Source organism: Athene cunicularia (assembly GCF_003259725.1).
Source record: "Athene cunicularia isolate RWA chromosome 14 unlocalized genomic scaffold, athCun1 chr14_part1, whole genome shotgun sequence".
Lineage (NCBI taxonomy): Eukaryota > Metazoa > Chordata > Aves > Strigiformes > Strigidae > Athene > Athene cunicularia.
Genome location: NW_020799118.1, coordinates 15,173,986 through 15,200,757, shown reverse-complemented (window position 1 = coordinate 15,200,757; position 26,772 = coordinate 15,173,986). Strand labels below are relative to the sequence as shown.

The window sequence follows — 26,772 nt, the reverse complement described above, 5'->3', positions numbered from 1 at the left end:
GGTGGATCTGGACTGGCAGCACAAGGGAGAATTATTCCTAGCTCTTTGGGCCCATGATGCCTCTGGTCATCAGGGGAGAGATGCAACCTACCGATGGGCCCGTGACGGAGGGGTAGACCTTACCATGGACAGCATCTCACAGGTCATCCACAGTTGTGAGACCTGTGCTGTAATCAAACAGGCCAAGTGGGTGAAGCCTCTGTTGTACGGTGGACGACGGTCAAAGTACAGGTATGGGGAAGCCTGTCAAGTTGACTACATCACCCTTCCCCAAACCCGCCAAGGCAAGCACTACATGTTGACCATGGTGGAAGTAACCACTGGATGGCTGGAGACCTACCCTGTGCCTCATGCTACTGCCCGGAACACCATCCTGGGCCTGGAAGAGGAGTGAACTTCCTACAACCCTGAGATCTCCACCTCCCTCTTCAGACTTACACATCCAACTCTGAACAAGAAGTTCTTGAGTGTTGGAGAACGACTTCTGCAGGGAGCTGTGGCCGACCAGCTCCTGCAGGGAGCTATGGCCTTGCTCTCTGCAAGCCGCTCTCCAACACTTGAGGTTTGCCTTGGCACTGCCTAGGATTCCTGTGAGATCTCAGTCCTCCCTACTGGAATATCAGCAAGGATCTGAGCATAGTGAGCACTCTGAAGACTGAAGGCTTACCATGTGGAAAAGACAAGCTTTGTTCTCTGTGTACTGAAGCAGAGGAAGGAATATGCCAATTCACAGAATTGTTTAGGTTGGAAGGGACCTCTCAGGATCATTTAGTCCAACCCCTCTGCTCAAACAGCAAGTTTGAGCAGGTTGTCCAGGACCACATCCAGTTGGGGTTTGACTGTCTCCATGGATGGAGACTCCACAACTTCTCTTGGCAACCTTGTTCAACTGTTTGACCACCCTGACAGTAAAAAACCCCATGGTTTTGTGTTCAGATAGAATTTCCTATTTCTTAATGTGTCCATTGCCTCTTGTCCTGTCTGAATTGTCATAGTGGCATAAGGTAGCTCTGGAGATACCGTCCTGACTAGAATTACTGTCAGCCTTACCCCCTTTTACCTTCTCCTGAGTGCTGAGGCTTAACAAGTGGGGTAACTTTACATGCATTGGGAACTCATCCTCTCACTGCTGTTTGACTAATCTTCTAAAATGTAAACCCTGAACTTTATCTTTCCTTCTCCCTCAGTGTTAACAGTGAGCCAGGTTTTTCAGTGCTTCTCTTTACTCTTGCAGGAAGAGCTGGCACACGGATTGTGGGAACAATGCAAGGTGGAGACACAGAGGAAGATGTAAGTAACCATCCCATGTGCCTGTGGAGCTTCTCTGACAGTGCTTTAGAATGACAGCCCTCTCCTCAGCTGGAGAAACACCTTTTTATCTGCTGAAACCTCATGCCCTAGGCCTGCTTTTCTCCTCCTTTCCTCCAGCTGACTGCTCTCTCATCTGCATAGACACAGTATTTTCCTATTTTTCTTTTGCCCTTGGAGCCTCTGCGCACTGCCCTGTGCTTTAGCCTGCAGTGCATAACTAGTGGCACAGGGGCTGCAGGAATGCTGTTTTGTTAAGTTGTTGGGTCAGATTGCTGGGAAGAGGGGATCGGTGCAGTGTAGCAGGGGTTAGATACATGGATCTATATCTCCTGTGTTGCTCTAAAAACACACTCCTTGGAGCCCTCAGTGGTCTGTCCTAACAGGATCAGTCCTTCAGTCCTCCAGATGACAGGGATGAGAGCAGACCTGTGAGCTGTGCCGTGGGCATCCCTGTGTTGTAGATAAAGCTGTCCCATGGCTACTGGCTTTGCATCTGGTTATGGTTGACCTGGTGAGCAGACAGTGGGTAAAAAGGTACACACAGGCACTTATTCTGACTGTAGTGCTCAGCTTTTGGCATATGTGGGCAATCTTTCTATGCCTCTGGGCACTTGTAAGTGGCTACATCTGCACTAAGCAGCTGAAGCCACCTGCTGTGATATGGTTTGCATCCATACAGTAAGCTCTCCCCACCATCCCCAAAAGGTGCTGGCATCCAAGCTGCCAGCCAAAAGCAGTGGCCGTGTCCAGTTCCCCTGGTGATGCTGGAATAGTTTTGGAGGGTGCTGGTTGGCACAAGCCAAAACTGGGCTAGGAAATAGTATAAACACTTAAAAACTACAGTGACTGTGAACTTGTGTTTGAACCTGTGCTGTCTGTTAACCTCCTAGTGTAGATGCAGCCTTTCTGTCTCGCTGTGCAGCAGACACCCCACGGTGCTGCCTGTCTATTTGAGGAGGACATGCTAGTTCAGACGTCTTCTCTGAAGTCCCGTGCTGCTGGGGGATGGTCCATCTCTCAGTACTGACCTGCCTTTTGCTGCCTTTGTGGCATAGAAATCAAGCCTCTGTGAAACAGAATTTGCTTTTCAGAAATCTCTTCACAAAGGCCCATTACAGACACCGGACCCTGGGGAGCAGCAGTGCTGACCTGCATCAGGAAGCAGAAGTTCATGGAGCTGGCATGGCTCCAGGGTCCCCAGGAGGAGGTTTAAAACGGGAGGGAAGCAGATGGGGGAATCCACCTCTACAGGACATAAGAACAGTAGGAAACTCGCCATGTTCACCACCACATACAAAAGCCATTTGCCATGGCTGGCTGACACCTCTGGGGCAGCCATGCAAAGCTCTGGGCAGACTGTTTCTCCTGCAGGCAGGGCCCGAAGAGTGAAGGTACCACTGCTATTAGGCGTTTGTTGCAGAGACCTGGAGGCACTATAATGATAAGTCTCTTGCTGGAGAGGGATGAGCTGCCCTTCTTTCTGCCCATCCTCACCTTTTCTCTTGAAAAGAGCTTACAGACCACATTCTGCTGTTTGCTTCAGCCAGACTTGATGTGGTTGAGACTGTTGCCTTCTGGGGAATGATATTAAGAAACATTTCTGGGTAGGGTCAGGAGTGCCAGTGCTGTAGGTGAAGATGGTGTGACCTTAGTCACAGTGCTGCCTGATCATCCTTTACCACGTTCTTGCCAGCTTTGGATAGTCGTTCTCTGAAATTTCTCCTTTCTTTGGACTTTCCTGTTCACAGCTTTCTCCCACATCTCCCTGTTGGCACAGCCCCAGCACATGTAGGTGTGGAAAGCCAAGGTGTTTGGCCTCTTACTGTCCTTAGCTGCAGCCACCTTGGTTGTCCCATGGCTCTGCCCTTTAAATACTGCATCTCAGCAGGCACCAGGGCTGAGAGACTTGCTTAGGGACCTTTGCAAGCGTCAGTGTGTCAGAGATCAGGGAAGGAAACTAGTGAGGCTGATTTGAACCCCTGAAAGAATTAATTGGGTTATGAAGTTGAGGAGAGAGAAGGCTTTAGCAGCTGTATGTCCAGCCTCCATCACTTGCTGGTGTGGCACATGCCCAAGCTGTACTTGGCTTTGCTGCCTTCTCCCCTGCTCCCATTCTGGTTACTTTCTGTTTTCTTTTATATCCTTGTACTTTTTTTTTTCCTTCTTTCTGCTGCTCTGCCTCTCCTGTTCTTTACACTGTGGTTCTCCAAGGGGAGATCTGCCCCAGCACGGCCAGGTGTACACAAGATCATCACCATGGCACAGGTGAGTTTCTCTCATGCAGTTAGTTTTCTTCCACTATGCCTTGATTCTTTGGTCTTGCAATAGGTATCCCTTTAAAGTTAAACACTCTACAAGGTTTTTAATACTACAGATTCAGCAGAAGTCAGGGGGTTTGTTTTTGTCAGCCCCATGAAATGGGGAAGGAGGTTTGCAGTCAATTGAGTGGAGCAGCCACTGTCTAGCAACATGGGGAGCTGCTGGTGAAAGGCATGTGGGCTGTTATCTCCCAGAGGCAGCTGAGCTCTGGCTTTTTGTTGTTTTGGAAGGCCAGCAGCACAGCAGCCTGAGCTGGAACAAAACCTCTTGTAGAATCTGCTGCAGCTCCCCAAATCTGGATCCATACCAGTCCAGACAAGCAGCCTTCCCCATAGCCCCCAGGTGTGTGATTGCACACAGTCAGGGGAGGGAGGGAGGGACTCGGCATCAGCCAGCAGTGCCATCTTTTGAGGTGGCAAAGGTGCCTTGCCATCTGAGAACTCAACTGGTCATTAATTCTGTTTGCTTTCCTGCAGGAGGACTCAGGGGATAGTGAGATTGACTTGGATGAAGATGAAGATGAGGAGGAGGATGATATAGAAGACAACAGCATGGAAATCTCCCCAAGCAAATCTGGTCACCGAGCAAGAAAGCCAGAGCCACTAGAGGAAAGTGATAATGACTTCTGACCCTTTAGAAGCAGGACCAGGAGGCATCTGGAAATATAAACTTTGGGGAGCATGTAGGCCAGGAGCTAATGTCCTGTCGTTTGAAAAGCGCTTGTCAGCATGAATGCGGGAGTTGGTAAATAATGTTCATTAAACTTGAAAATTAAACTTGGAGTGCCACTCTTGTGACTCTCAAAGCACGAGCAGTTTATCCGTAATGAGTATCACAGTAATGTGGAGTGCAGTTATTTCCATAATTGCATTAGAACTGGCTCTCGTGCGCTGCAGTGCCGGAAGTTGCACTCCAGTGAGCATCGTGTGCTTGATTTCCCTGCATTTTATTATGTCCAAACAGATTTTTTTGGCTTAATACAACTGGATGAAAAGCTGCTCTGGGAACACAAATTGATTTTAAATCTGGCTTAAATCTATTTATCCCAAACATTTCCTTTACTTAATCAAGGGCTTGCGTCTGCAGAGAGCAGCACCAGTTGCGCTAAGGGAGCCGGAAGCTAGTGAAGGGAGTCCTCAAATACCACCTTCAGTGCAGCATCTCTTAGTATTTCAGCTGTGTCGGGGGGAATTGTTCTCAGACTTCAGTGGGCTGTGCTTGAGTGTTCCGAAGGCAACCGTGCAAGACTGCACTGTAACTAAGTCCATGCAAAATTAGCCCTTTAATTATACTGGCAATTCTGGTGCAGACTGAGGTTTAAGCACTAAAATGGGCCCAAAGTTGGGCTTTTGTTCAGCAAGTTATACTGATGCCATCAGTGAAATTGTATTCAGGTGAATGCAAAAGCTGGCGTTTGTCTGGTGTGCTGCCTCTTTTCTTTTAGCTCTGCTTCAGCATCGCAATTTGTCTTCACGGGAGCAGAAATCAGTGCTTGATTAGGAGAGTTTGTTTTGGTGTGTATTCATCAGGGCAGACAAGAGCTCAGGCTGTTTTCCTGCCCTTCCCTTTTTTTTACATCAGCAAAGTACTTTGCTTTCCCCCCCATCTAAAGTCTAGTCAGGTCCAACCCCTCCATTATTGTGCTGAAGGAAGGAATACATGTGAGTTAGTTGAAAAACCAAGAGCTTTTTCATCTCTCTGTGTCTCTGGCCTCAAGGGTGGAACCTTCACACCTAGGGCAGTTGCTCATCAGCACAGCTCAGAGCTTGACATGTCACATCAAGGGGGGACAAAAGTTTACAGGTAAATACAGCGCAGTTTTTGTGTAGTAATGGGACATATGTGTGTGCAGTGATGTGCTGAAATTTTCACAATCGTACAGGCTTGAGCTCAGCTGGCTGTTAGGACACCTCTTTGCACCCTGCAAAGTTAATTGGGATTTTGTACCTCACTTCAAAGAAAGCAAGCACGGAAGATGGCCTTTTTGGGGCTAGACACCACCTGCAGAGCCATCAGGGGGTGGTCCTGTGGCAACCAGTGAGAAAGTGCATGTGCTTGCCACATCCCTTTCCCAGGGGATGAGGATGTCCTGATTTTAGGACCTGTTCTGAAAACATTTTTACGTGTTACACAGGGAATCTCTTCCAGTCCTGAGATACATCTGACCCATGAGAGATACTTCCCACAAGATTGGGCCCAGTCTCCAAGTCTGGGCTGCAGTTTCAGAGTTAAAATTTTCTATGTTATTTCCTATATTGTAGGCCAAAATGGAGAGCCGACTTAATCCCTGGTGTGCGCAGAACCAGAGCCTCTTCAGGCAGCACTGCCACCCAGCCTTTCAGCACCAGCAGCCCAGTTTAAGGCAGCTGTGGTGTGCACTGCAGCTTCTGGGACTGGGCAGTGCTGTTTGAAGTCACCCCCGGCACCAGTGGAAATGAACCCTGCAAGCACTTGAGCTTTCAGCCCAGGAGTGTTTGTGTGTGGCTAGGTATGTGCACATGTGGACGGATCAATTAGCTCTATTTCAAGTTGTTGTTAACCCCATTTTCTGGAGCTCCATGGCATGGGAGGTAGCTCAGGGCTGTTGATTGCTTTCCATTGGTGTTTCAGGTAATGTTTCAGCTCAGGGTTAGGCTCAGGCTTTGGGCAGAGCTGGACCTGAGCCTCAACCTGCCCTGAAATAACAGTGAGAGAGGTAGGAGTTAAATCCCTCAGCACCGCTGTATCCCGTTGGAGAGCCAAGCCCCTGACACCTCATGGAAAAGCCATAAGCCCTCTTGTCACTCCAGTGCAGGGGGCTGGGTGCACACTGGAGCACAGCGTACCCCAGAGGTAATGTAACACGAGAGGAAGGCAGCACGAGGCATCTGCTCATCTAGGAACTGATTTATCTCCCAGTATGTACATATCACACAGCTCAGCCCAGCGTTGCTCCGGGAGCAGCCACAGAGGGCCCTGGAGCCGTCGCTCCCTGCCCGCAGTGCAGCAGCAGCAGCGTGTCTCAGTGTGGGCTGGAGGGGGCGTGGGGGGGGGTTGCCTAGTTTGGCTACTGGTCCATCTGCAAACCTGGCCCTTTCTGGAGTGTCACTGGGTCTCTGCACACACACAAAGGTGTCACCTGGCACCTCTGCTTTCAGCAGCCACCCGCCCAAAAGGTGACCTGCTAGGGACAGACCCTGCCTGCGGCTGGGCTGTCGGGAAGACACATCCTGAAGTTGCAAAACTTGTCACCGATGACAACAGCAGGAGACCCCAGAAGTCCAGCCTGAACTCAAGAGGCAGAACTTCATGAAAGGCAGTCCTGGTGTAGCACCAAGACTTGTGTGCTGGAGACAGCCCATCCCTGTACAGTTCTGCTCCCCTTACATTCACCCTCCAATGCCTCCTCCCATTACTCCAAGGGCTCTTTTATTTCCCTAGGGCATTCCAGACGGTTCCACTCCTATGCCTTGGGATATCTGTGATGGAGAACGGCACTACTGAACCCTTTAGGCATGCTGGGCCTGCACCAGCCTGTTACTGAGGGCACAGCAAACAGCACAGGTTGCACTCGCTGCCTAGGACCCTGCTCTGAAGTGCCCTGTCCAAAGCACCACACTTATCTGAGGAAGAAAACTGCAAACTTCTCGCCTCTCCCCGGGATTTCAAGGGGAGCCTGCAGGACCGGGCTGTATTTAGCCAGGCGAGGAGGGGCTGCTGTCAATCCTGCCCATGTTTCAGCTGGTTCCTCCTGAGATCCCTGCCAGAAGCAGACAGCGAAGAGCTGGTGCTGGGAGCAGAGCCCTGCAGCCCCGGCTGGGATGCTGCAGCGTTTCCCACAGCGACGCAGGCTGGGAGCAGAGCAGAGCTCCGGGGCCGTCAGGCTGCACCCAGGCAGGGGCAGGGTCTGGGCACGGCGCCGTAACCCCATGAAGATCACAGGAGGGGTTGCTGCCATTGGCGGTGGCAGGAAAATCACCCATGAAAACAAGGGTTCTGCCCCCTCCTCCCTCCTTTTGGCACTTGCCCCATTCCTTGACGTTCCCCCTGGGTCTCGTTGAACAGGGATGTGGGTGCACATCCCTCAGCTTTCAGCACTAGGAAGTCCTGACCCTCCTGCACTGCTGATCTGGAGGCCCTGGGTCCTCCTGGGCTGTGCCAGGGAGCTCAGGAGCTCTCCTCGCCCCAGCTCTCCTTCCTGAGATGGGCGGGTGGAGGCCGAGAGCTCCCTGCAGAGGCACACTGGCCAAGTGACCCACCAGGCCAACTCCTCACTGCGGCCAGGCACCCTCACACATCCACAACGCAGTCGGGTGAGTTTGTCCGGATGGCGTCAGAGATCATCTTGGCTCCCGACTGGCCGATGCGGTTCCCCTGCAGGCTGGGAGCAAAGAGAAGAGGAGTTCAGGCTTGGACACAAGGCAGAGCAGGATCCTTGAGGGGTACAAGAAATGCTCCCCGGCTTTGCACCCGCATCATCTGCACCCTCCCCACACCATCCAGGAGCTCTTGCTGGGGCCTGGTCACAGGGGACTGGGTTGGAGAGCCTGGAGGCAGGCAAATGAAAAGCTGGAGAAAGCTCCACCTGAGCTGGAGAGGCTGAACCAGTCTGTCCCTGTGATATTTTGGAGAATATTTGGCTTTTGGGGTGGCTCTTCACCCCAGAGGCATCCCCAGAGAGGAGCTGTGGGGTCTGGAGCTGTGCGGGGAGCACAGGGTGCCCTTGCCTCCTGTCCTGTTGGGGAGGTCCCCGTAGGGCAGCGGGGAATGGTCAGTGCTAGTGGTGGGGGAAGTCGCTTGCTGTGTCCCATGTTCTCCCCCATCCTTGCCTTAACCTCCAGTGCAGCAGCCACTTACTTCACGTAGGTGAGGCCATGGTTGCCCTTCAGAGCAGTGGCAATGCAGATGGCTCCGTCCATGCCCAGGGAGTTTTCCTGCAGGCTGTGGGAGGTGGGAGGGTCAGAAATCACCAGCCAGGGAGATGTGGCCACCAGGAAGGAATGCACGGCGTGGGCACTGGGAATACACCAGCTCTGGGCTTTGCCCCACTGAGAGCTGCTGGCCTGGCCATCCCCTCGCTGCTCCCTCCAGAAAGGTCTGGAATGGCTCTTTCTGGCTCTCCCTGAGGAGTGGGATACTTACTTGAGCCGGCGGAGGCTGCGGTTCACCTTCAGCGCGTTGGCCATCGCCTTAGCCCCTGCCACGCCGATGTAGTTGCCCCGCAAGCTGCAAAGAAAGGCTGGTGGTGAGGGAGGACAGCCCGGGACAGCCCCACGCTCTCCGTGGGCGAGAGGAGCTGGGAGAGGTGACCCCTGCCAGTGAGTCAAGGGACAGGCAAGCCCAGTCTGGTGGGACACGGTACAAGGGTGGAAGCAGTGCTGAGTTAAGGCCCAGGGTCTCGGGCACCCCAAGGGAGTGGTGTCACAGCCGTGGGGACCTGGTGGCCCCACTGAGCACTTACTCCAGGATCTGCAGGCTCTTGTTGAACATCAAAGCTTCTGCCAGGGCTTGGGCACCAGTGGCACCAACAGAAGCCATTCGCAGGCTGCAAGAGAACAAGGACCCTTCAGCACATGTTGTGAGGTGGCCATGATCCGCTAATTAGACAGGCTGCAATGCCAGGGCCCTGCCACGGCCCGGATACTCACTGGAGATCTGCTAGGGTCGTGTTGACCTTCAGCGCAGCGGCGAGGGCGGCCATTCCCTCATCTCCGATGGCATTCTCCTGCAGGCTAAGACACGGACGTGCTGCATCTGCTCACAGCCCAGGCACCCGGGAGCAGGGAGACGGGCAGCGAGGGGCAGCGAGCAGAGGGCACAGTGTGCCAGGCTTTCCCAAATGGCTTGGGGGAGCCCTGGGCCACCATCTGCTTACAGCATCCCCAGCCAGGGACATGCAATGGGGACACAGGATGGACTGGGGCAGGCAAAGCCACTTCCCCTGGAGCAGCGTGAGGGCAGAGTCCTTGGGCAGGCCCCAGTAGGAAGATGCTGCCCAGGACCTGCCCACCCGTGTCCCCACTTACTCGAGGCTGACCAGGCTGCCATTGGACTGTAGTGCTTGTGCCAGGGCCATGGCAGCTTTTGCCTGGATGAAATTCCACTGCAAGCTGCAAACAAGAGAGAACAGGAGGTGAAGTCGGGTGCCACGAGGACTCTCCAGTCCCTGCAGGCTCCCACCCAGTACAGTGGAGGCTGGGAGGTGCAAGACCCATGTGCAAAACCCCACGGGTCCATCTGTGTGGCCCAGCACACGTCCTGTGGAAGGGTGACCCGCTCTTGCAGCCTGGAGGGGTGAGGCCCAGGAGCCCTGTCCCTGCCCCACATCTACTTAAGGGGCTTCAAAACCATCCAGGTGGAAACTCACTGCAGGGACTTGAGTGCCCGGTTCTCTTTCATCGCTAAAGCGATGGCCTTGCCACCTTCGTCGTACAGCAGGTTCGCTGCTAGGCTAGAGGCAGGGGACAGAGAACACAAGTCATGCACACAGAGGTTGGGACAATTCCAGTGCCACCATGCACCAGCGTGGGGGCCCTCCTGGGGCCCATGGGACTTACTCCAGCTTCCTGAGTGTGCTGTTGTTCCGCAGGGCATGGGCGATGGCAGGGCCTCCCTCCTTGCTGATGGAGTTCTCCCGCAGGCTGGGGAAGACACGGGGCTGAGGCAGGGCATCAGCTGCTCCCCCACTGTTCCCTCACCCCCACTCTGGAGCTGAGACATCTGTTGTGATAGCAGCCAGGCTTGCAGCCCCCTCAGCATCTCCGTTCCCTGTATCCCCACCAGCATAGACTCACAGAATGGTTTGGGTTGGAAGGGACCTTAAAAAACATCTAGTCCCACCCCCCTGCCATGGGCAGGGACATCTTCCACTAGCCCAGGTTGCCCAAAGCCCCGTCCAACCTGGCCTTGAGCCCTTCCAGGGAGGGGGCAGCCACAGCTTCTCTAGGCAGGGCCTCACCACCCTCACAGTCAAGACTTTCTTCCTTATATCTAATCCAAATCTATCCTCTTTCAATTAAAACCATTACCCCTCATCCTATCCCTACACTCCCTGATAGAAAGTCCCTCCCCACCTTTCCTGTAGCCCCTTTAAGCACTGGGAGGTCACTCTAAGGTGAAACCCCGCCCCCCCCCCAACTCTCTCAGCCTGTCCTCACAGGGGAGCTGCTCCAGCCCCTGATCATCTTCGCAACCTCCTCTGACACCTCTCGAGCAGGTCCGTGTCCTTCTGCTGTTGGTGCCCCCAGAGCTGGACCCAGCACTGCAGGGGAGGTCTCAGGAGAGCGGAGCAGAGGGGGAGAATCCCCTCTCTCGACCTGCTGGCCACAGCATCTTCATCTCCATTCACTGCATCCCCATCAGTATCTGCACCTTCCTTCCCTGCATCTCCATTCCCAGTGCATCCTACAGCTGTGGGCACCGATGGCCCATCAGGGCTTTTTCCCAGGGTCCCGTCCCTGCTGCCATCATTTCATTGCAAGACATGGCTGAATGAATACTGTCCCAAGGGGAGAAAGCTAATGAAGGAAAGAAGATGCAGCCAGAGGAGGGACAGAGGTTGCTTTCACCATCCCAGAGCACTTATGAAAGCAACCAGGCACAAGCCCAGACTGACAAAAAGGTCCCATGTCTCAGCAGCAGCTTTCGGCCAGGATGGCGAGAGTGACCGTCACTTACTTGAGGTTGATGAGTCCCTTGTTGGAGCAGAGAGCCGCTGTCAGCGCGGTGACCCCAGCGCTGCTGATGGAGTTGCTCTGGAGACTGAGACAAATGGGAGAAGGCATGAGGACAGGCCAGCCTTGGCATCGCAGGTAGGCTGAGGGGTTGTGTTTGTTGTGAAAAGTGCCCGTTGCACTGAGAAATGAGCATCTCCCAGCCACAGGAGTTGGGGGAGAGCCAAGGCTAAAGGACCAACTTCAGAAGCAGCCACACCAGGATCAGCATCTCCTGCTCACCACAGCAGCACTGGCCCCGCCAAGCAGAGGTGACAGTTTGTCAGCATTTTGGGGCAGCCTTGTCCCTGTCTGCCTGTCACCACAGCTGCCAGCTCATGCTGTTCCTCTGGATTTTGGGTCACTGTCATGCTGGTGGTGGACCCAGAGCACAGCAGCTTATCCCCAGGAGCCATCAGCCCTCCCCTCTGCCCAGGTGGGAGAGGACGTCCTCTGTGGCTGCTGATCCCAAGGGGGATGAAGGTCTCACTATCCCACCCTGACTCTGCCAGGCCCCAGCCTGTCACCTTCCTCACAGGCCAATTCCCATCACTTTGGAGAGACAGAAGACCCAAAGCTACTAATATCCTCCAAAAGCAGAAAAAAAATCATCACTGGGATGAGGACTAACACTTTCAGTGCTCCCTTGGTGAAGGCAGGGCCAGCCCAGTTGCTGTCAGCATTGCCTGGGCTGCTGCATTGTGCTCCAGCCTGCACAGAGCACCCACAGCCCAGGGGACATGGGGTGGGAGAGACATGGGGAGCGTCTGGGGTGGTACGAGGGGCTCTGAGGGGTGGGAGGTGTTGCTGGAGTGAGCAGGCTGGGTTGGGCTCTATTGAGCAAGCAGGAGACCAAGCATGGAGCAGGGACTTACTCAAGGTTTTGCAGACTGTGGTTCACCTTCAGAGCTTCAGCCAAGGCAACTGAGCCGTTATCTCCTACCGAGTTGCTGGAGAGTCTAAGACACAAGAGGAAGAGCAGGCATTACCGGCAGCCAGCTTAGATCTGCCAGCAAAGGATCCTCTCCCCCAGGCCCTTCCTGCTCCAGCAATAAGCCCGAACTTGCTGCAGTCTCATTTCCAACCTACAGACACCTTTGTTCTTATATGTTGGTTTTGAGCTGAAATAGCTTTTATTGTATCCACAGGGCCTGGAGACCTGCCACTTGCCTCTGCTGGAGGGAAGACTTGGCCTCTCGGTTCTTTACATGGTTTCCTGCATCCCCAGAGATATGAAGAGCATCTTGCAGGGTCATTCTGAAAGCAGCACTGCGATCCTTGGCCCCTCCACTCACACCAACCCCCAGGGGCAAAGCTAGTGGAGCCCATCCTGCCCGCACCGCATGGCCCAGCCCCTGCCCACAGATCCCAGAGACATGGCGCTGGCGTAGCCATCCCTTCGCCTCGTGCTGCTCTTACGTCAGCTCCTTCAGGGTGCAGTTCTGCTTCAGCGCCTCTGCTATCTTCCTGGCACCATGGGCTCCGATAGCATTTTTCTGCAGGCTGAGAAGGGGAAGAAAGCACCCATGAATATCAGGAGCCGTGTCCCTGTCAGTGGTCCCTCAGTCTGCTGGGTGGCTGGGAGGGGGGACAGCAGGTCCCGGTCACTCACTGCAGGGTCGTCAGCCTGTGGTTGGTCAACAGGGCCTCGGCCAGGAAGGTGGCACCGTCCTCCTTGATGTTGTTGTGCTGCAGGCTGCCAGAAGAGAGGAGCCAAGCCGTGCACAGCAGCCACTGCAGTGGGGCAAGGGGCTGTGCGGCGGCGCGGGGTGGTGGTCTCCTGCCCTGGCATTTGCTTGCCCCCATCCCCAGTGTGAGAAAGGCATCTGGCCCTTGAGTATCCCTGCCTGAGGGTCTCCCTTCCTCCTCTCCCATGGGAGATACCTCCTCCCGTCCACCAGCACCCTGTGAGCTCTCCTGAGAGGTCTGGACGTGGACCTCAACCTCAACCCAGACCCACTGAAGTAAGAGGCAGGAGGGTCCCAACATCTCTGGCCTGCGGCTGCCCCTGTCATCAGGTCCCTGAGGGCTGCACTCGTGCTCATTGCCTGGCACGACCAAACCAGGTTGTGCCCAGGGACTCCCCACCTGGGAAAGGACCTCAAGGTGGGGAACACCTTGATGGGACAAGAGAGGGCTGGAGGGGGGTCCTGGGGATCTGCTCCCAGAGGTGCTGCAGAAGTTGAGACTTACTTCAGGGAGAAGAGAACTTGATTTTTTTTCAGCGCATCAGCCAGTGCTTTTGCTCCGGTGGGTCCAATGGAGTTGCTCCGCAGGCTGGGGTGAGATGGGCAGAAAAGCCAAGGTCAGCAAAGCCAGAGTGGCATGTGCTCAGTTTAAGCCAAATGCCTCCACGTGGCACAGTCTCAGGCACAGCCGAGGTGGGACATCAGGCTGGAAGCTCTCAAGAGTTACATTCATCTTTTGAGCAATGGTGGCCTTGGGGGCTGGAGACCCTCCCCAGCTGGGATCAGGCCCCACTGCAGCCATGGGGATGGTTCCTGGTGGGGAACGTGTGTGTGGCCAGAGCTAATAAAGGGGGAACACTTACTCCAGTGCCATCAAGCTCCTGTTCACCATCAGCGACCTGGCCAGTGCTTTGGTTCCCTTATTGCTGATCTGATTCTCTGCCAAGCTGTTGGGAAAAAGGAAAATTGGGTGTATTTCCGGGAGAGAAAGAGGCTTTCACAGCCACAGCTGGGATGGGTGAGCAGAGGAAAGCCATGGGGAGTGTTTGGTTCATGGTACAACTACACGAAGTGGTGGATGCACCAAGGTCTGCTCTCCTGAGGTGGACACTAGGCAGGGATTGCAAGGGCAGGGTGGATCTAGACTTAAAATTCATTCATGTGATAAAAAAGGGAGCTCAGATTGCAGCATGAGGGACTCTATGCACAGCCACAAAGAAGGGCAAGGAGGTGGGGAAAGTGGGGACCCATCTGTCTGGGGTGAAGCACCTCAGGCAGGGGGATCAGGAGCCCATCCCCTCCATATGTCAGATGCTCTGTGTGGAGCCTTGGGTGTCCAGAAATCAGCTGTGACCTTGGGAAGCAGTTTGTTGGGATAACCCATGGATTTCTACATAAATTTTTAGGAACAGGGAGGAGGCAGCTGTCCCAGGAAGGCTGGGCAAGACAGCCAGCCCAGCCACTGTGAGGACACAGGGGTAAGGTCACCGTACCTGGGTGCAGGAGATTGTGTGGGGCTGTCCTTGTCACTAGGCACCCTGGGGAGCCAGTGGGAGAGACGTTCCTGGAGGATTCTCACCTTGGTTTTAAGGCGCCCCCAGCTCCACTATGCATCCCCAGGAACAGCCTGTCTGCCCTGGGCCAGGTCCTACCTGAGCTTTTGGATCTGGCAGTCCTTCACACTCAGCACGCTGCCCAGCAGCTCCATCACGTTGTCGTTAAACTGGTTATTGTCCAGCCTGGAGAAGATACAAAGAAAGAGCAAAGGCAAGTGTTCGGAGAAAGGACTACCCTTCTGCGATATCTGTCCATCACAGGTGGAAAAACTCCAGCACAGAAGCAGAATTGACCCAGTTCCATTCCCAGGGCAGGTCTCTGCTGATGGACAGTGTTGGTGGGCTCATGTCTCACATCGACATCTAGGATTTTGAGTCATAGCCTGGTGTCCTTGCTTGCCTCTCCCAGTGCAATTCGATCAGGACTCACCTGAGGTTGTGGCAGAAGAGGAGCTGGGAGAGCAGGCTCTTACAGATGTTGTAGGTGAGGCAGTTGGAGAGGTTCGTCTCCTCCATGCAGACATCAGAGACCTGCAGGAGATAAGCCAGGGCAGAGCAGTTCACAGGAGTGAGCATCCCGGCCAAGCTCTCGTTCTTCATTGCTGCTTCCACAGTCTTAGCGATCTCCATGTGCTGAATTTCATACAGGCAGTGCATGGTGTTCACTGTCCGCGAGGATATGACATAGTCAGTGTTCAGGCAGCCCTGGAGGAAGCTGATCGCTTGGCTTCTGAAGCTGTTGTGCTCATCCTTCACCAGCAGCCACCCAGAGAGCAGCTTGTTCACCTGCGGGGAGAGGAGCCCAGAGAGAAAACGCACAAAGATGTCCAGGTGCCTGTCCTCTGCCTGCAGAGACCTCTGAACAGCACTCTTGAAGTGGTTGAGGAAACCCAACTTGGGCCAGGACATCCCACTCTCTGTGAAGAGGTCAAATATTGCCCGCTTAGCAGCCGTGTAATAGTAAACAGCTGCTAGAAACTCCTGTATGGTTAAGTGGGAGAAGTAGTAGGCTGTGAAGGACTGCATCTCTTCTTTGAGGAGGAGTCGACTGCACAAGCTGCTCTGCAGCAAGGAAAGGTCAATGCCGTAGGCCTTCATGTCCTGCTCATAAAACACGTATTTCTTTTTGAGCAGCCCATAGAAGGCCAGTCTGCCCAGGCTGCCCACTAGCTTCTTGCTGTTGTTCACAGCCTGCTCGATCCTGAGTGTTTCTCTTGGCTTTTCTGGCCAGTCGCTGCTCAGAGCCATTTTAAAATAATAGGAGTAGATTTCTGATAGGGTCTTGGGGACAACAGTTGTTTCTTGGGATTGATTGGTGCTATGTTTTAGGTAATAACCGATTGAAGAGCCAGAAATCCAGCAAAAGCTAGGAATGGTGCACATGATATGCAGCGACCTGTTAGCCCTGATGTGATGCAGGACTTGGCTGGATAGGTCTCTGTTGTCAAGGTACATCTGGTCCAAGAAGTCCTTCATCTCTGCAGCTCCAAAACCTTGTATTTCTGTCATCCGGTCAACAAGCCCGCCGGGGATTTGGCTGGCTGCTGTTGGCCGCGACGTGACCCAGACAGACGCCTCCTGCAGCAGGTTGCCACGTATAATGTTGGTGATCAGGTTGTCCACTTGGATCTCCTTTTTGGGATCGGTGCATACTACCGTGTTGGAAAAATCCAAAGGAGTCTTGAACTCATCCAGGCCGTCGAGGATCAGCAGGGTCCTGACAGCTCCCGCCGAGATGCAGTTGGGCTCGGTGATGTGAGGGAACGCCAAGCAGATGAGCCTCTCAGCAGAGAGCTTCTCGTAAGTGTTGAGCTCCCGGAAGGTGAGGGGCAGCACAAAGATGATGTCCCTGTTGATCTCCCCCTTGGCCCAGGTGTAGACAAACAGCTTCACCAGTGTGCTTTTGCCAATCCCGGCCACTCCGATGGTGACAGAGATCCGAGGTGGGATGCTGACCCTGGAGAGAGGCAGGAAGAGCTTCTCCAGAGGGATGCTCTTGGATACATTTCGTAGGCCTTTGGTGGCTTCAATCTGCAGGATGTCATGCTCCTTCTGCTGGATATCGGTCAAGCCTTCCACCAGCAGCAGGTTCGTGAGTCGCTGAAGGGGACCTGTCTCCAGGCCATTCCCATAGTAGCTTTGGAGGCTCTCCAGGTGCTTTTGCACCATGGGTTCTGCACAGAGAGAAAAAACCCCAGGGGGGGGTGAGGGGGGTGGGGGGGTGAGGAGGAGGATGGTAACCACAGATATAAATGAGAGACACTGCTTCACCTTTCTACCATGACCATGCAGAGGGGAAACTGCCAGGGCCCAGAGGGCACTAACAGGCTTAAATGGCCCTGACCAGCCTCCCCCACCAGGAGCCCATTTGAGCTCAGCCCTGAGCCTTCAGTCCCTGCCCAAGTTATGTTGTATGAGTACTTGTCCACAGTGCCATTGTGCCTGTGCTATGGTCCGTGTTGATCTGGACCTTGATCTTGGACCTCATTGCTCTACACTTGCCTGGTGACCACCGAGACTGTGTTTGAACCTGATTGCCCTTGCTGGACCTGATCCTGACCTCTGGACTGACTTCCCAGCTTGACCTCAGCCCTGCCTCATCACCATGGATTTGTCTGATGAGTGGGACTCTTGGCTGAATCTGGTGACCATCTCTGGACCTGTCCTGCTCACCTGGCTCAGGTGCCACTGCCCCTGGTACAGCATATTTAAACCCTTCAGCAAGGGCTGGATAAGCAGGGGACAGTGCTGCGAGAGATTCAGAGAAGACACCAGTCAAGGTTGGAGCCTTCCAACCAGGAGGGAAACCAGGGGAACCTCTCCTGGCAAGAGGGTTGCAAGGAGAGCCTGAAGTTGGGGCAGCCCCGAATGGATGGGGTTAGGGCTGCCCAGCCGTCCTCCTCCTGCCATCCCCCTGTTCCCAGACCAGCTGCTGGGAGTGACTGGTGTCATCTGGACGTTGAGGACATTAAAGGCTCCTCAGGCTGCCCAGAGACGTGTGCTGAGGGCAGCGAGGGGCCTGGAGGAAGGTCCCTCAGACCTGGCAGAGAGCCCTTGTCACCCCCTGGCTGTGTCCTTCCCCAGCAGACACCCCGAGATGACACCGTCACTTGCATGGACACTCCCATCGGAGCTGCCAACGCTGCCCAGCTCCATGCGCACCTTGGGGTGCTCCAGCAAGCACCCACAGCCAGGAGATGTGTGCAGACACCCCTCATTGGGTCCAAAGTGGACTGCCTACCATAGACAGTGATGTGAAGGTAGAGCTGGGAATTGGTGGTCTCGATGAAGGTCTGCAGGGACTGGGAGGCATAGCTGCCCTTGTCAGCCAGAACGTCCACCACCGCCCTCACCCGCTCGGGCAGGGAGCTCTCCTCCTGCGCCCGCCCGGCCTCCTCCGCCGTGAGGAGGTCCAGCCTCCGCAGGTAGCAGATGATCTCCTCCAGGAACTGCGGCGAGATGGACCTCACCAGCTGCTTGCGGTAGCGATTGATCCAAACCTCTGCGGGAGAGGAGAGCTGGAGAGTTGGGTCTGAACAAGCCCTGGGCATGTTGCTCAGGGGTGACAGGGAAAGTCAGCAGTGGGGCACCCATCTGACTCTGGAGGTAGCAGGGGGTAAACTAGAGCCCTCCAAAATCCTCCTTGAGATGATGCCATCCCAAAGCTGTGACAGGCTATTTTGTTAGGAGCTGCTTGGTCAAGGCAGCAGCTGTCGAAATTGGAGTCAAAAAACCCAAAGAACACAGTCATGAAATTATATTTCCTCCTGGAAACCAAGACCATGCAGAGATAAAAGTCTGGAAAGATCATTTATCTTTGGAGACAGCCATTCTCCTGCGCCAGCACAGTGGTCCCTGAGCCCTTGGACTAGGAAACAGTCAACCCTTTCACCTTGGTGCCCCACCTTGCCCCATTTCTGAATCCGAATCTCTACTGAGATGATGGGACTCCAGCTGCCCAGCCACCACTCACCTTCCATCAGAGGCCTCCCGTGACATGGGTGATCCCTGGGCAAGGAGCGCTGTGTTGGCAGCAGCACGGCCGTCCCATGGAGCACCCCGTGTCCCCCCGGCCAGCTCACAGAACCAGTTGAGGCTCCTCAGCCTTTATCCATGCTCCTGGTGGAAGAAGAGGAAAAGCATCAGGAGTAGCATGGGAGGGAGCCCATGCTAACATGGTGCTGGCTGTGGTTGAGCCAAGGGTCCATTTGTCCGCTTTTGGCTAAGACCAGAGTCCTGTGGACCTGGCAGGGGCAGAGCCAGGACCATCATGTTGCAGCATCTTTGCCCAGACCTCATGTGCCACAAACTTGGTGCCTTCACCACCACTGCTTATGCTGGAGCCTTTCTCGGGCAGGGTGATTGCATTACTTGCCTGACGATGCCCCCGTGCCATCCATGGATCACCCAGTGAGCACCCCAGTGCCACCAGTCACCAGAGGGACAGCGGGGCTGTGAACTGCTCATGTGCTTTCCTTCTCTGTTTTGTGAAGGAAGTTGTGGGGCAGCAGGCAGAGCAATGAAGGGCTCGTTTCGGTTTTAAACCCACTTCACCGCTGCCCAGAGCCTCTGTCAAGGCTCGCTGAGCATGGCCAACACCACATCCTGTTGCAGAGCTCTGTAGATGCTCCACTTGTGATTCAGTGCCTGGAGAAGGAGCATCGACCTGCTCCCTCCCCCTCACCTGCTGCCAAACCACACTGAGGGTTTGGTGGTTTATTTTTAAGTGCATCCATTCACTAAGTCCAGTTGGGTTTTGAGCAGAGGTGGAGAGGAAAATGCCTCCAGACCCGAGCGTTCTCCCAGCTTCACCTCTCTTAGCAGATAGCACTGCACTGTGGCCTCTCCACCAGCCCCTAAGTCTTCTCCAGGAGCTGGCTGTGTCCAGGTGGGAACTTCTCAGCCCCAGGTGATGTCTGACCATGGCAGTGATGCAAACACTGTCCCCGTGCCAGTCAGAGGCACTGCAAGCTGCTCCCTGCCCACACGCAGCATTGCCTGTGCCCAAACCCACGCCTGAGTAGGATGTGGGCACCGTGGGGGCTTCAGTGCAGCCTCCCCGACAGGTACAGGTAACACTCACTTTCTTTGGCCAAACCCAACCTGTTCCAGGGAGGAAACACAAATGTAGCTTGACCAAGGAAACTTGGTAGAGTGTCTGGTCCGTGATTAGTCCTTAGCGCAAGGTTAAGGTGCTCCGAACTTCTCCTTTGCGGACTCTTCTGTTCACCCTCCTGCCGGGAGACCCATGCTGAGGTTTGTTTCTCCCACCAGCAGCAGCCCAGCCGTGCGGATCAGGGCTGGGCTGCAGGAGGAGGACCAGGCACAGCATCTCCAGAGCCGAGCCCCTCACAGACCCCACTGGCTGGACTTCTCATCGAGACCCCGTCCTAACGGAGTGGGGCAAGTGTCCCAGAGGCGCTGGGTGACAACACACCAGCCCATCCCCACCTGCCCAGATGGTTTCATATGTGGCTTGGACGAGCCCTCGTAGGGGTGGAGGGTGCTGCTGTAGCTGGATCTGAACCCACAACTTTTCCCTCCAGGAGGGAAACCTGAGTCCTGCTCTCCCCCGGCTGCCCAGCTCTGACCCCCTGGTTTCAGAGGTGGCAGAGGTCCACGCTGCCCCTGGCAGTGATGGTGGCCTCACAGCAAAGACGTTCTCTCCATATGAGGAGTAGCAGGGCTGCGGCAGGAGCTCGCCTTGCTCTTCGCCCCCCAGGCAGTGGCCTGGTCAATTAAGATATCATCAATTAAGGAGTTCGGTGAGCAATTCACAGTGAAATTTTCACCCTTTGATGTCTTCTTGTCTCTAACTGGCCTGGAAAGTTCAATTAAGTCTTTGCACGCAGCAGTCCCCAGGTCTCTCATCTTTGTTGCGCAACCAAGAACACAGCCAAAATGAAAGGGGGTTTTGCTGCTTGCAGCAATGTTCCCTACAGCCCATCCTCTGAAAGGCGGCCGGCAAGAAAAAGCCCTTTGATGCGGGGAAGCCCGCTCTAACAGCAGATTATTTGATGGTGTCCTCCAGTACTACTACGAAATGTGATCCTGCTGCTGGAAACCAGCAGCCATGGGTCATCTCATGCAAAGGCATCTGACTGGGAGAATAAAGCAGCAGAAGACATACAAAAGAAATAATGCAGTGGCTGCAGTTTTTTTCTGCTTCCAGCAGAAAAGTTTCTGGTGCAGCTCTAGGACCACGGCAGTGATGCTGGAGGCTGCATCCTAAGAGGGTCGTTATCTACCCTCACACGAGCTGTTGGAAAGATGGAGGCAGCCAAAGCCAATCTACAACCCCTACAGAGATCCGAGGTGTTTCCAGCGTGTGACCCAGCCCACCCCAGGGCTGCTGGGATGAGTCGCCTTCTGGAAGTGCTGCACTCCCCCGTGCCTGAGACTGGAAAGACAATTCCACGTCCATCCTGTGTGCATGGAGCTCAGCCCCGGGTTTGCAGCTATCGTTCAGCCAGGATCAAGCAGGGCCAAGTGCTCGTCCCTGCCCCACCAGTGGCTGCAGAAGCAGTGTTCCAGTGAGGGTTTGCGTCTGCCCTGCCTTGCTGCCCGCATCCCCGGGGGCACCGGAATAAGAAGCTGGAGGGTGGGAGGCTGCTCAGCCAAACTGATGGATGATGTCTGCCAGCCCCAGGGAGGGAAATGGGGGATTTTGTTGGCAAGAACTTGGCATTAATGCTTTTTCTGTGTGGTGGCATCCAAGAGCCCAGCGCAGGGGAAAGTCCTTCCATCTGAGGATGACCAGTCAACACTGATGTGTCTTTCTAGCAGCTTCAATCCAACATCCCATGGTCCCCACGTCCCACCATCCCCACATCCCACCACGCCTGTTAGCAGAATGTCTGTGCCCAAAACTCACCAGTGCCTGGGAGCCACAACCACTGTGCTGGAAGGTCCCTGACCATGCGCACAGACTACCCGCTACCAAACAGCTGCTGCATTTTTCACCATGTCTGTCCTGTTCCAAGGGTCAAACTGCCTGACATCAACACTGGAAAACACAGTCCCAGACATAGCTGCTTCTGCTCATCTCTGGCTTGATGTGCTTTTGCTCCTGGAAGTTCAACACAGACCAAAAGCAGCTTGCCAGGGGATCTGAGATGAAGCGGCAGTCCTGGGATGACCACAGCACAAAGGTGGCTGGAGAGAACAGGTATTTACTGTCTCTCTGCTCTAACTGGCTTCTCAGATCTTCCTCCTGCCGGGAGGTGGCTTTGGTTTACATATGGCAGTCAACCCGCCCAGACCGATCCATCACCCTGTGCTTTGGGAATCTGCTGAGGACTCGGGACGTGCCAGGAGCCATCGCAGCTGCTGCCGGCAGCATCACAGACACGTTGGGCTGCAACACTCAGCAGCCGGAAACCTGTGGTTGTCGCCACACCGGGGCTCGTGGGCAGATCCACGGGCAGCATCGGGGGACGCTGGTTGGCACCTTGGGCAGGGGCTCTCCAGCCAGCAGAGCCCTGGGGACCCGGCTGGGCTGGGGGCAGGGCTGAGGGTGCCTACTCTAGGTGGGCACCAAAGTGCTGGGCAAGAGCTCGTGGACAGCTGCAGGGACCCACATAGGGAAAACATTGCAAAGGGGGCTGATCTGCAGTATCTAGGTATGTTTAAAGCTTTTTCTATGAACTAATAAATGCGTTGTTAACCAGACACTTGAAGGAGCAGAGGAAATGCGTACCCCAGCGCGGCTCCGTGTGCCCAGACGTTCAGAAACCCTCAGCCTGGCCGTTGCCTTCTCCCCGTCCCATCGCTGTGGGCTTTGCCCCTGCAGCCAGTTCCCCAAAGGTCTCCAGTTTGGCGTGACATGTCTTGGTGCCGCTCGAACCCCAGCAGCCCAGCACCCATCTCACGGCTGCCCTCCCTCCCCCAGGCATGGGAACGGAGAGAAACCAGCCCTGCGAGACCTTCCCACCACTTCCTGGCGCGCTGGGTTTCCTCCAGCGAATATCAAGCTCCTTTACCAACACACCCTCGGAGCTTTTATTTACTTCTCCTGCCATATATCCACCCTGAACTGATACTATTTCGGAGGTCAGTGAGATGCACACAAATACTTGTCAAGCCAACATCTCCAGCCATTCCCCTTCAGTTGAGCAAATCCTGAAGCCAGGATGCAGGCTGCCACCTTATGGCAGAACGGAAAAGATTTCACGTTATTAACTGTTAATTAAGGAAAGCAATGAAGTATCTTCTCCATGATACCCAGTTATGAAGCTCACAGATTTGCAGGTAACTCAGTTATCTCAGTTAACACATGACTTGCAGATGCAGTCCTTTTTTTTTTTTTTTTCTGAATTTCATGCTAGCATAATTTATTGCAATTACACAGTGACTATTTCAAATCTAAGCCCTACCGGGCCTTTTTTTTCTTGTTTTTTCTTTTTTTCCCCAAAAAAATCCCAACCAGAATAACAGGGCCCAGACACAGTGGGAGTTAAAATAGTGAGTTGTGGAGGCAGAGTCATGGAAGACCCCTGGGCTGAATGCCAGCTGTCCCAACACCAAATCTCATCAGAAAAAAAAAAAAAAAAAAGCAATAATCAAGCTGTGAGTAATTTCAAACAGCTAAAACTAAAGCTAATTTCAGAGGGTTGGTCTCTCACAGGGTACTGCTACACCTCCTAAGCTGCAAAATGAAGAATGATGCATTTACTGAGCTGATCATGCCCCCAGGACAACTTCACCATGGACACACACACAGCTGATTGAAAAGCAGACCCTCTCCCCACAAACATCTTCTGCCCTTCTTTCCTATGGGGTCTCAGGACATCAGCATGAAAATTGGGAACGAGATGCTGCCAGCCTGCCTCCATCCCCAACACCAGCCCCATCCGCTGGCCTCAGAGGGGATGCAGAGCTTAGGGATGCTGAGCTGTACCCACCCTAAAAGACGCCATGAATTCTCCAAAAAGAAACTTTCATGCAACATTGGGCATCCTTTGGCCGAGCTCTGCCCAGGCTGCCCCAAATGTCTGGCCTGCGGTAGCCCTTCCATGCGGCAGCCTGGATGTTGGTGACAGCACCGAGCCGGTGCTCCAGCTGCTCCTCTCCCCAGCAGTCCCACACCTATAGGATATATAGTGTCCCTGATGACCTCAGAGTGCTTAAACAACAGCAGGATTAAGCCTAACGCACTGAGGCAGTCCAGCGTGTCAGGCTCCCTGCCCACGCAGGCAGGGCCACATGTCCCCGCTGAGCTCCCTCGCCCCGACTGCTCCCTGCGCCTCTGGGTCCCACACAGCGCTGGGACTTAAAAGGGCCAAAGAAGGTACCAGCTGCAGCTCTGTAGACCTCGGTGCTGCTGTTCCCTCTGGATGAGCCCCAGGAAGGCATGTTGAGCCTGTTTCATGAAGGGGGACATGGGAGTGCAGCTCTGAGTTTCAAGTCTTGGACTGCTGACAGACCCAGGGCCCTGCCTTGCTCTTTGGTGCAATTTTGCACCGTGCCACAGGCGAGTATGTTGCTGATCTCATCCTTTTTTATTTGTGGTACTTACTGGAAAAATTTTTTGGATGGTTTTGAAGTGGAATTAATTCAGTAAATGACATTAACATGGGGGCAAAAACTGAAGCTGCACAAGGCTTTGTGCAGGCAGGGCAGCCTGGCTGTGTCTGCCTTCATAATCTGGGCAAGCAGTAGCAGGCAAGGGGACAGGATCTGTGACAAGTCCCAGGTCCCCCACGAGGTCCCGTGCTTGTCTCCATCACTCAGGGCTCAGCACCATGCACCACCCCACCCTCTCAGGCAGCACCGTGCCAGGCTGCTCTGCCGGGTGCTGCTGGCAGTCGGTCACATCGTCCCCACCCCAGGGACCTCCACCCAACAGCTCCTGGCCCTACCACGTGTTGGCCCAGCCACTCCATTTCATGTGGCCGTTGCCAAAGGTCTGCAGCAGCTCATCCCTGTTTTGGGGGGCTGAGTGATGCCTCCCTTTCTCCCTGTATCCCTCCAAAGAAAAAACAGCCCCACCAGAACCTTACCTTGGCCTCGTGGCACCTTCTCCAGGTCTGCGTGGGAGCAGGAGAGCAGAGAGGGCATCTTCATCATGGTGGGAGGATGCAGCCCCTCCGTGTCCCCGCTCAGCCCTTTATCTCCACAGCTTCACTTCCTCCTCACTTAGATGCTCAAGTTCAAGGTAGAAAATGAAAGCCCCTCCAGTTGGCAGCCCCTGACTCTGGGGGTCCTGCAGAGGCAATGGGACCTGGCAGCTGGGGCGATGCTCAGGGCAGCACCTGGGGAAGGGGGGTTTGGCTTCCCCAGCCGCCTGCCACCGCCAGTTCCAGCCCTGGTGCCTTTTTCTCTCTTTCAGTTTGCTCCTCGCCCCTTCCTGTGCAGTGGGTCTTGCTCGATCTTCCTTCCTGTCAGCGCAGGGCTGCCGCCTATGCAAATCAATGTGAATTATCTGTTGAAAACCAGCAGCCTGCAGTAACCACCCATAGCCTATATGACCCCCCTGACAGCAGGGTCTATGGCCAGTTCCCCAGCTGAGGCTGTTTTCTCCCAGGAGAGCCACAAAACCAGGCTGACCAATCCCAAATTACACAAAATTCCCTCGAAGCAGAACCACGAGCTTACCCGGCTGAGGAGAGCTCAGGGTTTTTGGTACATAACCCCCTCACTAGCCAGGAGCACTGGCGAGATCCCATGGAAGAGGCTGGTGTCGCAGCAGCTCTGCCCTTTGCTGGGCCGCACCTGGCAACATTTCCACGTGTAAATTTGCAAGAGCAGAACAAAGGGGCAGGAATAAACTCCTCTTTCTCCAAAACGATTTTCCTGCCAGAGCTGAACTTTTCTCAAATTGTGAGTTTATTGCTAATGAGGTGGACCACACGGCATCCACACCCGAGGAGCCAGAGCCACCCGGGACTGGAGGGATCTCCCCTCCCCAGCTCTGCTCAGGCAAGTGGGGTTGCTCATTATTTTGTATTTTGGTTCTACAAAAAAACCTTAATTTGTAAATCCTGTAACAGGTTTTGCTGGCATTTAGGGAAATCCTATTAATTCTGAGATGTTGTGCAGAGAGGCTCCCAGAAGGAGGGTGGGCGAGGTGGCACAGCAGCACTGAGGCCAAACCCAAATAAATCTGCTTTTCATGAGTCCCAGGGCAGGGCAGCAGCACCCAGGGAAGGGAGGGAAGCGCATCTCACCAAAACAATGGGATAATCACAAATCATGGTGGGGTTTGATGCCTGTTTCATGACCAGCGACCTGTTTTTTGGGCTAAAAGCTGATGCTGCTGGGATGGTTTGGGAGAGCTCAGAGTAAGCAGAAGTCAGTGGTGAAAATACATGAGAATAGCTCGTCCTGTTAGAAGACCTGCTCTGGTGGTGTCTGTTTATATCTAACAGGTAGCGCTAATGAAGCTGTATCTAAATCTGTAATTACACATCAAGTCTAGCTGAGTGGTGGTTGATGACGGTGATGATGATGGCTGATGGAGCTCTCATGGAGAGCTGGTGGGGATCAGGGTGGGCTCATGGCCAGACCGGCTGCACCCGGTGAGCTGTATTTGGGGAGCAAAGGTGGGGCAAGCAGGAGCTGGGACCTCCAGCCTCCGCTCTGGGCTGTGCATCTCCCAGGGATTGCTCCGGGCACAAGCCTTGCTCTCTGCCCACCCTAGGGCCGCACCCGCTGAGGGGTTAAACCTTTCCCCTCCCAAGCGTTAGGTCTGTCAGTAATTTCCCACCCTGGCAGGGGGCTGGTGTCAGGAGGAGATGGCATCTGGGAAGTCCCATTAGCTGTCACCTTCCCGGTAAGCAGCAGCTAAAGATCCCTCACATCAAAAATGACTGTGCAGAAGTTAGTTGGGGCTGCACCTCCCGCTTTCACAATTACTGATGTTAATTAATGCCTCTGAATTAGTTCTTTGCAACTCTATGTAACGCATCCCTCATGTATTTTCTGGGCAGTTTACTTGATTCAACCCCAAATTTCCCCACATATTTACTAATTCAGCCTATGGAGTAGCTTGGCCGGGGGGTGATCAGGGACAGTCCCCGAGCTCAGCCCGGGGCAGAAGTCCTTTCCCTGGGGATAACGAACCGTCCCATCCCCGGAGGGGGCAGCGGGATGCTCCTCGGAACCGCGGCGCTCCGGGATCACCAAGGAAAGGCCCGTTACCGGGGGGGCGGCGAGCCCCGGGACAAAACCCCTGACGAGCCGCCCGGGGACACGCAGCGGCGCCCC

General features: G+C 54.5%; 3 protein-coding genes and 1 long non-coding RNA gene across 5 annotated transcripts in view; 3 read left to right on the top strand and 1 right to left on the bottom strand.

Moving 5' to 3' along the window:
* Window positions 1-7,008, top strand: part of CLUAP1 (clusterin associated protein 1) — a 74,860-nt gene extending 67,852 nt beyond the window's left edge. The window contains exons 11-13 of one of the 2 annotated variants that reach the window (XM_026859039.1): window positions 1,235-1,290; window positions 3,523-3,576; window positions 4,107-7,007. In XM_026859039.1, coding sequence (XP_026714840.1) covers window positions 1,235-1,290; window positions 3,523-3,576; window positions 4,107-4,259 — 263 coding nt within the window. In that variant the 3' untranslated portion in view covers window positions 4,260-7,007. Of the gene's footprint in view, window positions 1-1,234; window positions 1,291-3,522; window positions 3,577-4,106 lie in introns of both variants that reach the window. The other variant, XM_026859040.1, reaches the window with a different exon arrangement.
* Window positions 7,009-7,863: 855 nt separating this feature from the next.
* Window positions 7,864-24,864, bottom strand: NLRC3 (NLR family CARD domain containing 3). The gene is made up of 19 exons (XM_026859316.1): window positions 24,567-24,864; window positions 18,539-18,684; window positions 17,807-18,067; window positions 14,996-16,739; window positions 14,662-14,748; window positions 13,873-13,956; window positions 13,515-13,598; window positions 12,934-13,017; window positions 12,741-12,824; window positions 12,197-12,280; window positions 11,287-11,370; window positions 10,167-10,250; window positions 9,977-10,060; window positions 9,636-9,719; window positions 9,258-9,341; window positions 9,071-9,154; window positions 8,752-8,835; window positions 8,467-8,550; window positions 7,864-7,990 (listed from the first exon to the last, which is right to left on the bottom strand). Exons 2-19 carry the CDS (start codon window positions 18,543-18,545, stop codon window positions 7,900-7,902), a joined length of 3,282 nt encoding a protein of 1,093 aa, XP_026715117.1. The 5' UTR covers window positions 18,546-18,684; window positions 24,567-24,864; the 3' UTR covers window positions 7,864-7,899.
* On the top strand, window positions 23,642-25,656 carry LOC113485888. Its single transcript, XR_003399491.1, has 3 exons — window positions 23,642-24,041; window positions 24,896-24,979; window positions 25,367-25,656. It is a non-coding gene; the product is annotated as an uncharacterized LOC113485888 (long non-coding RNA).
* A 420-nt stretch (window positions 25,657-26,076) lies between these two features.
* Window positions 26,077-26,772, top strand: part of CORO7 (coronin 7) — a 50,470-nt gene continuing 49,774 nt past the window's right edge. Inside the window, exon 1 of the mRNA XM_026859111.1 lies at window positions 26,077-26,084. The gene's annotated coding sequence lies outside the window, so the exon portion shown is untranslated. The remainder of the gene's footprint in view (window positions 26,085-26,772) is intronic.

Bases quoted from the DNA above. Each gene is read 5' to 3' on its own strand.
- NLRC3 (XM_026859316.1), bottom strand. The intron at 14,749-14,995 runs GTGAGTCCTGAT...TATCTTCTCCAG, and splicing joins CTCTTCTGCCACAACCTCAG to GCTGGACAATAACCAGTTTA. The intron at 7,991-8,466 runs GTAAGTGGCTGC...CTTTGCTCCCAG, and splicing joins CATGGCCTCACCTACGTGAA to CCTGCAGGGGAACCGCATCG.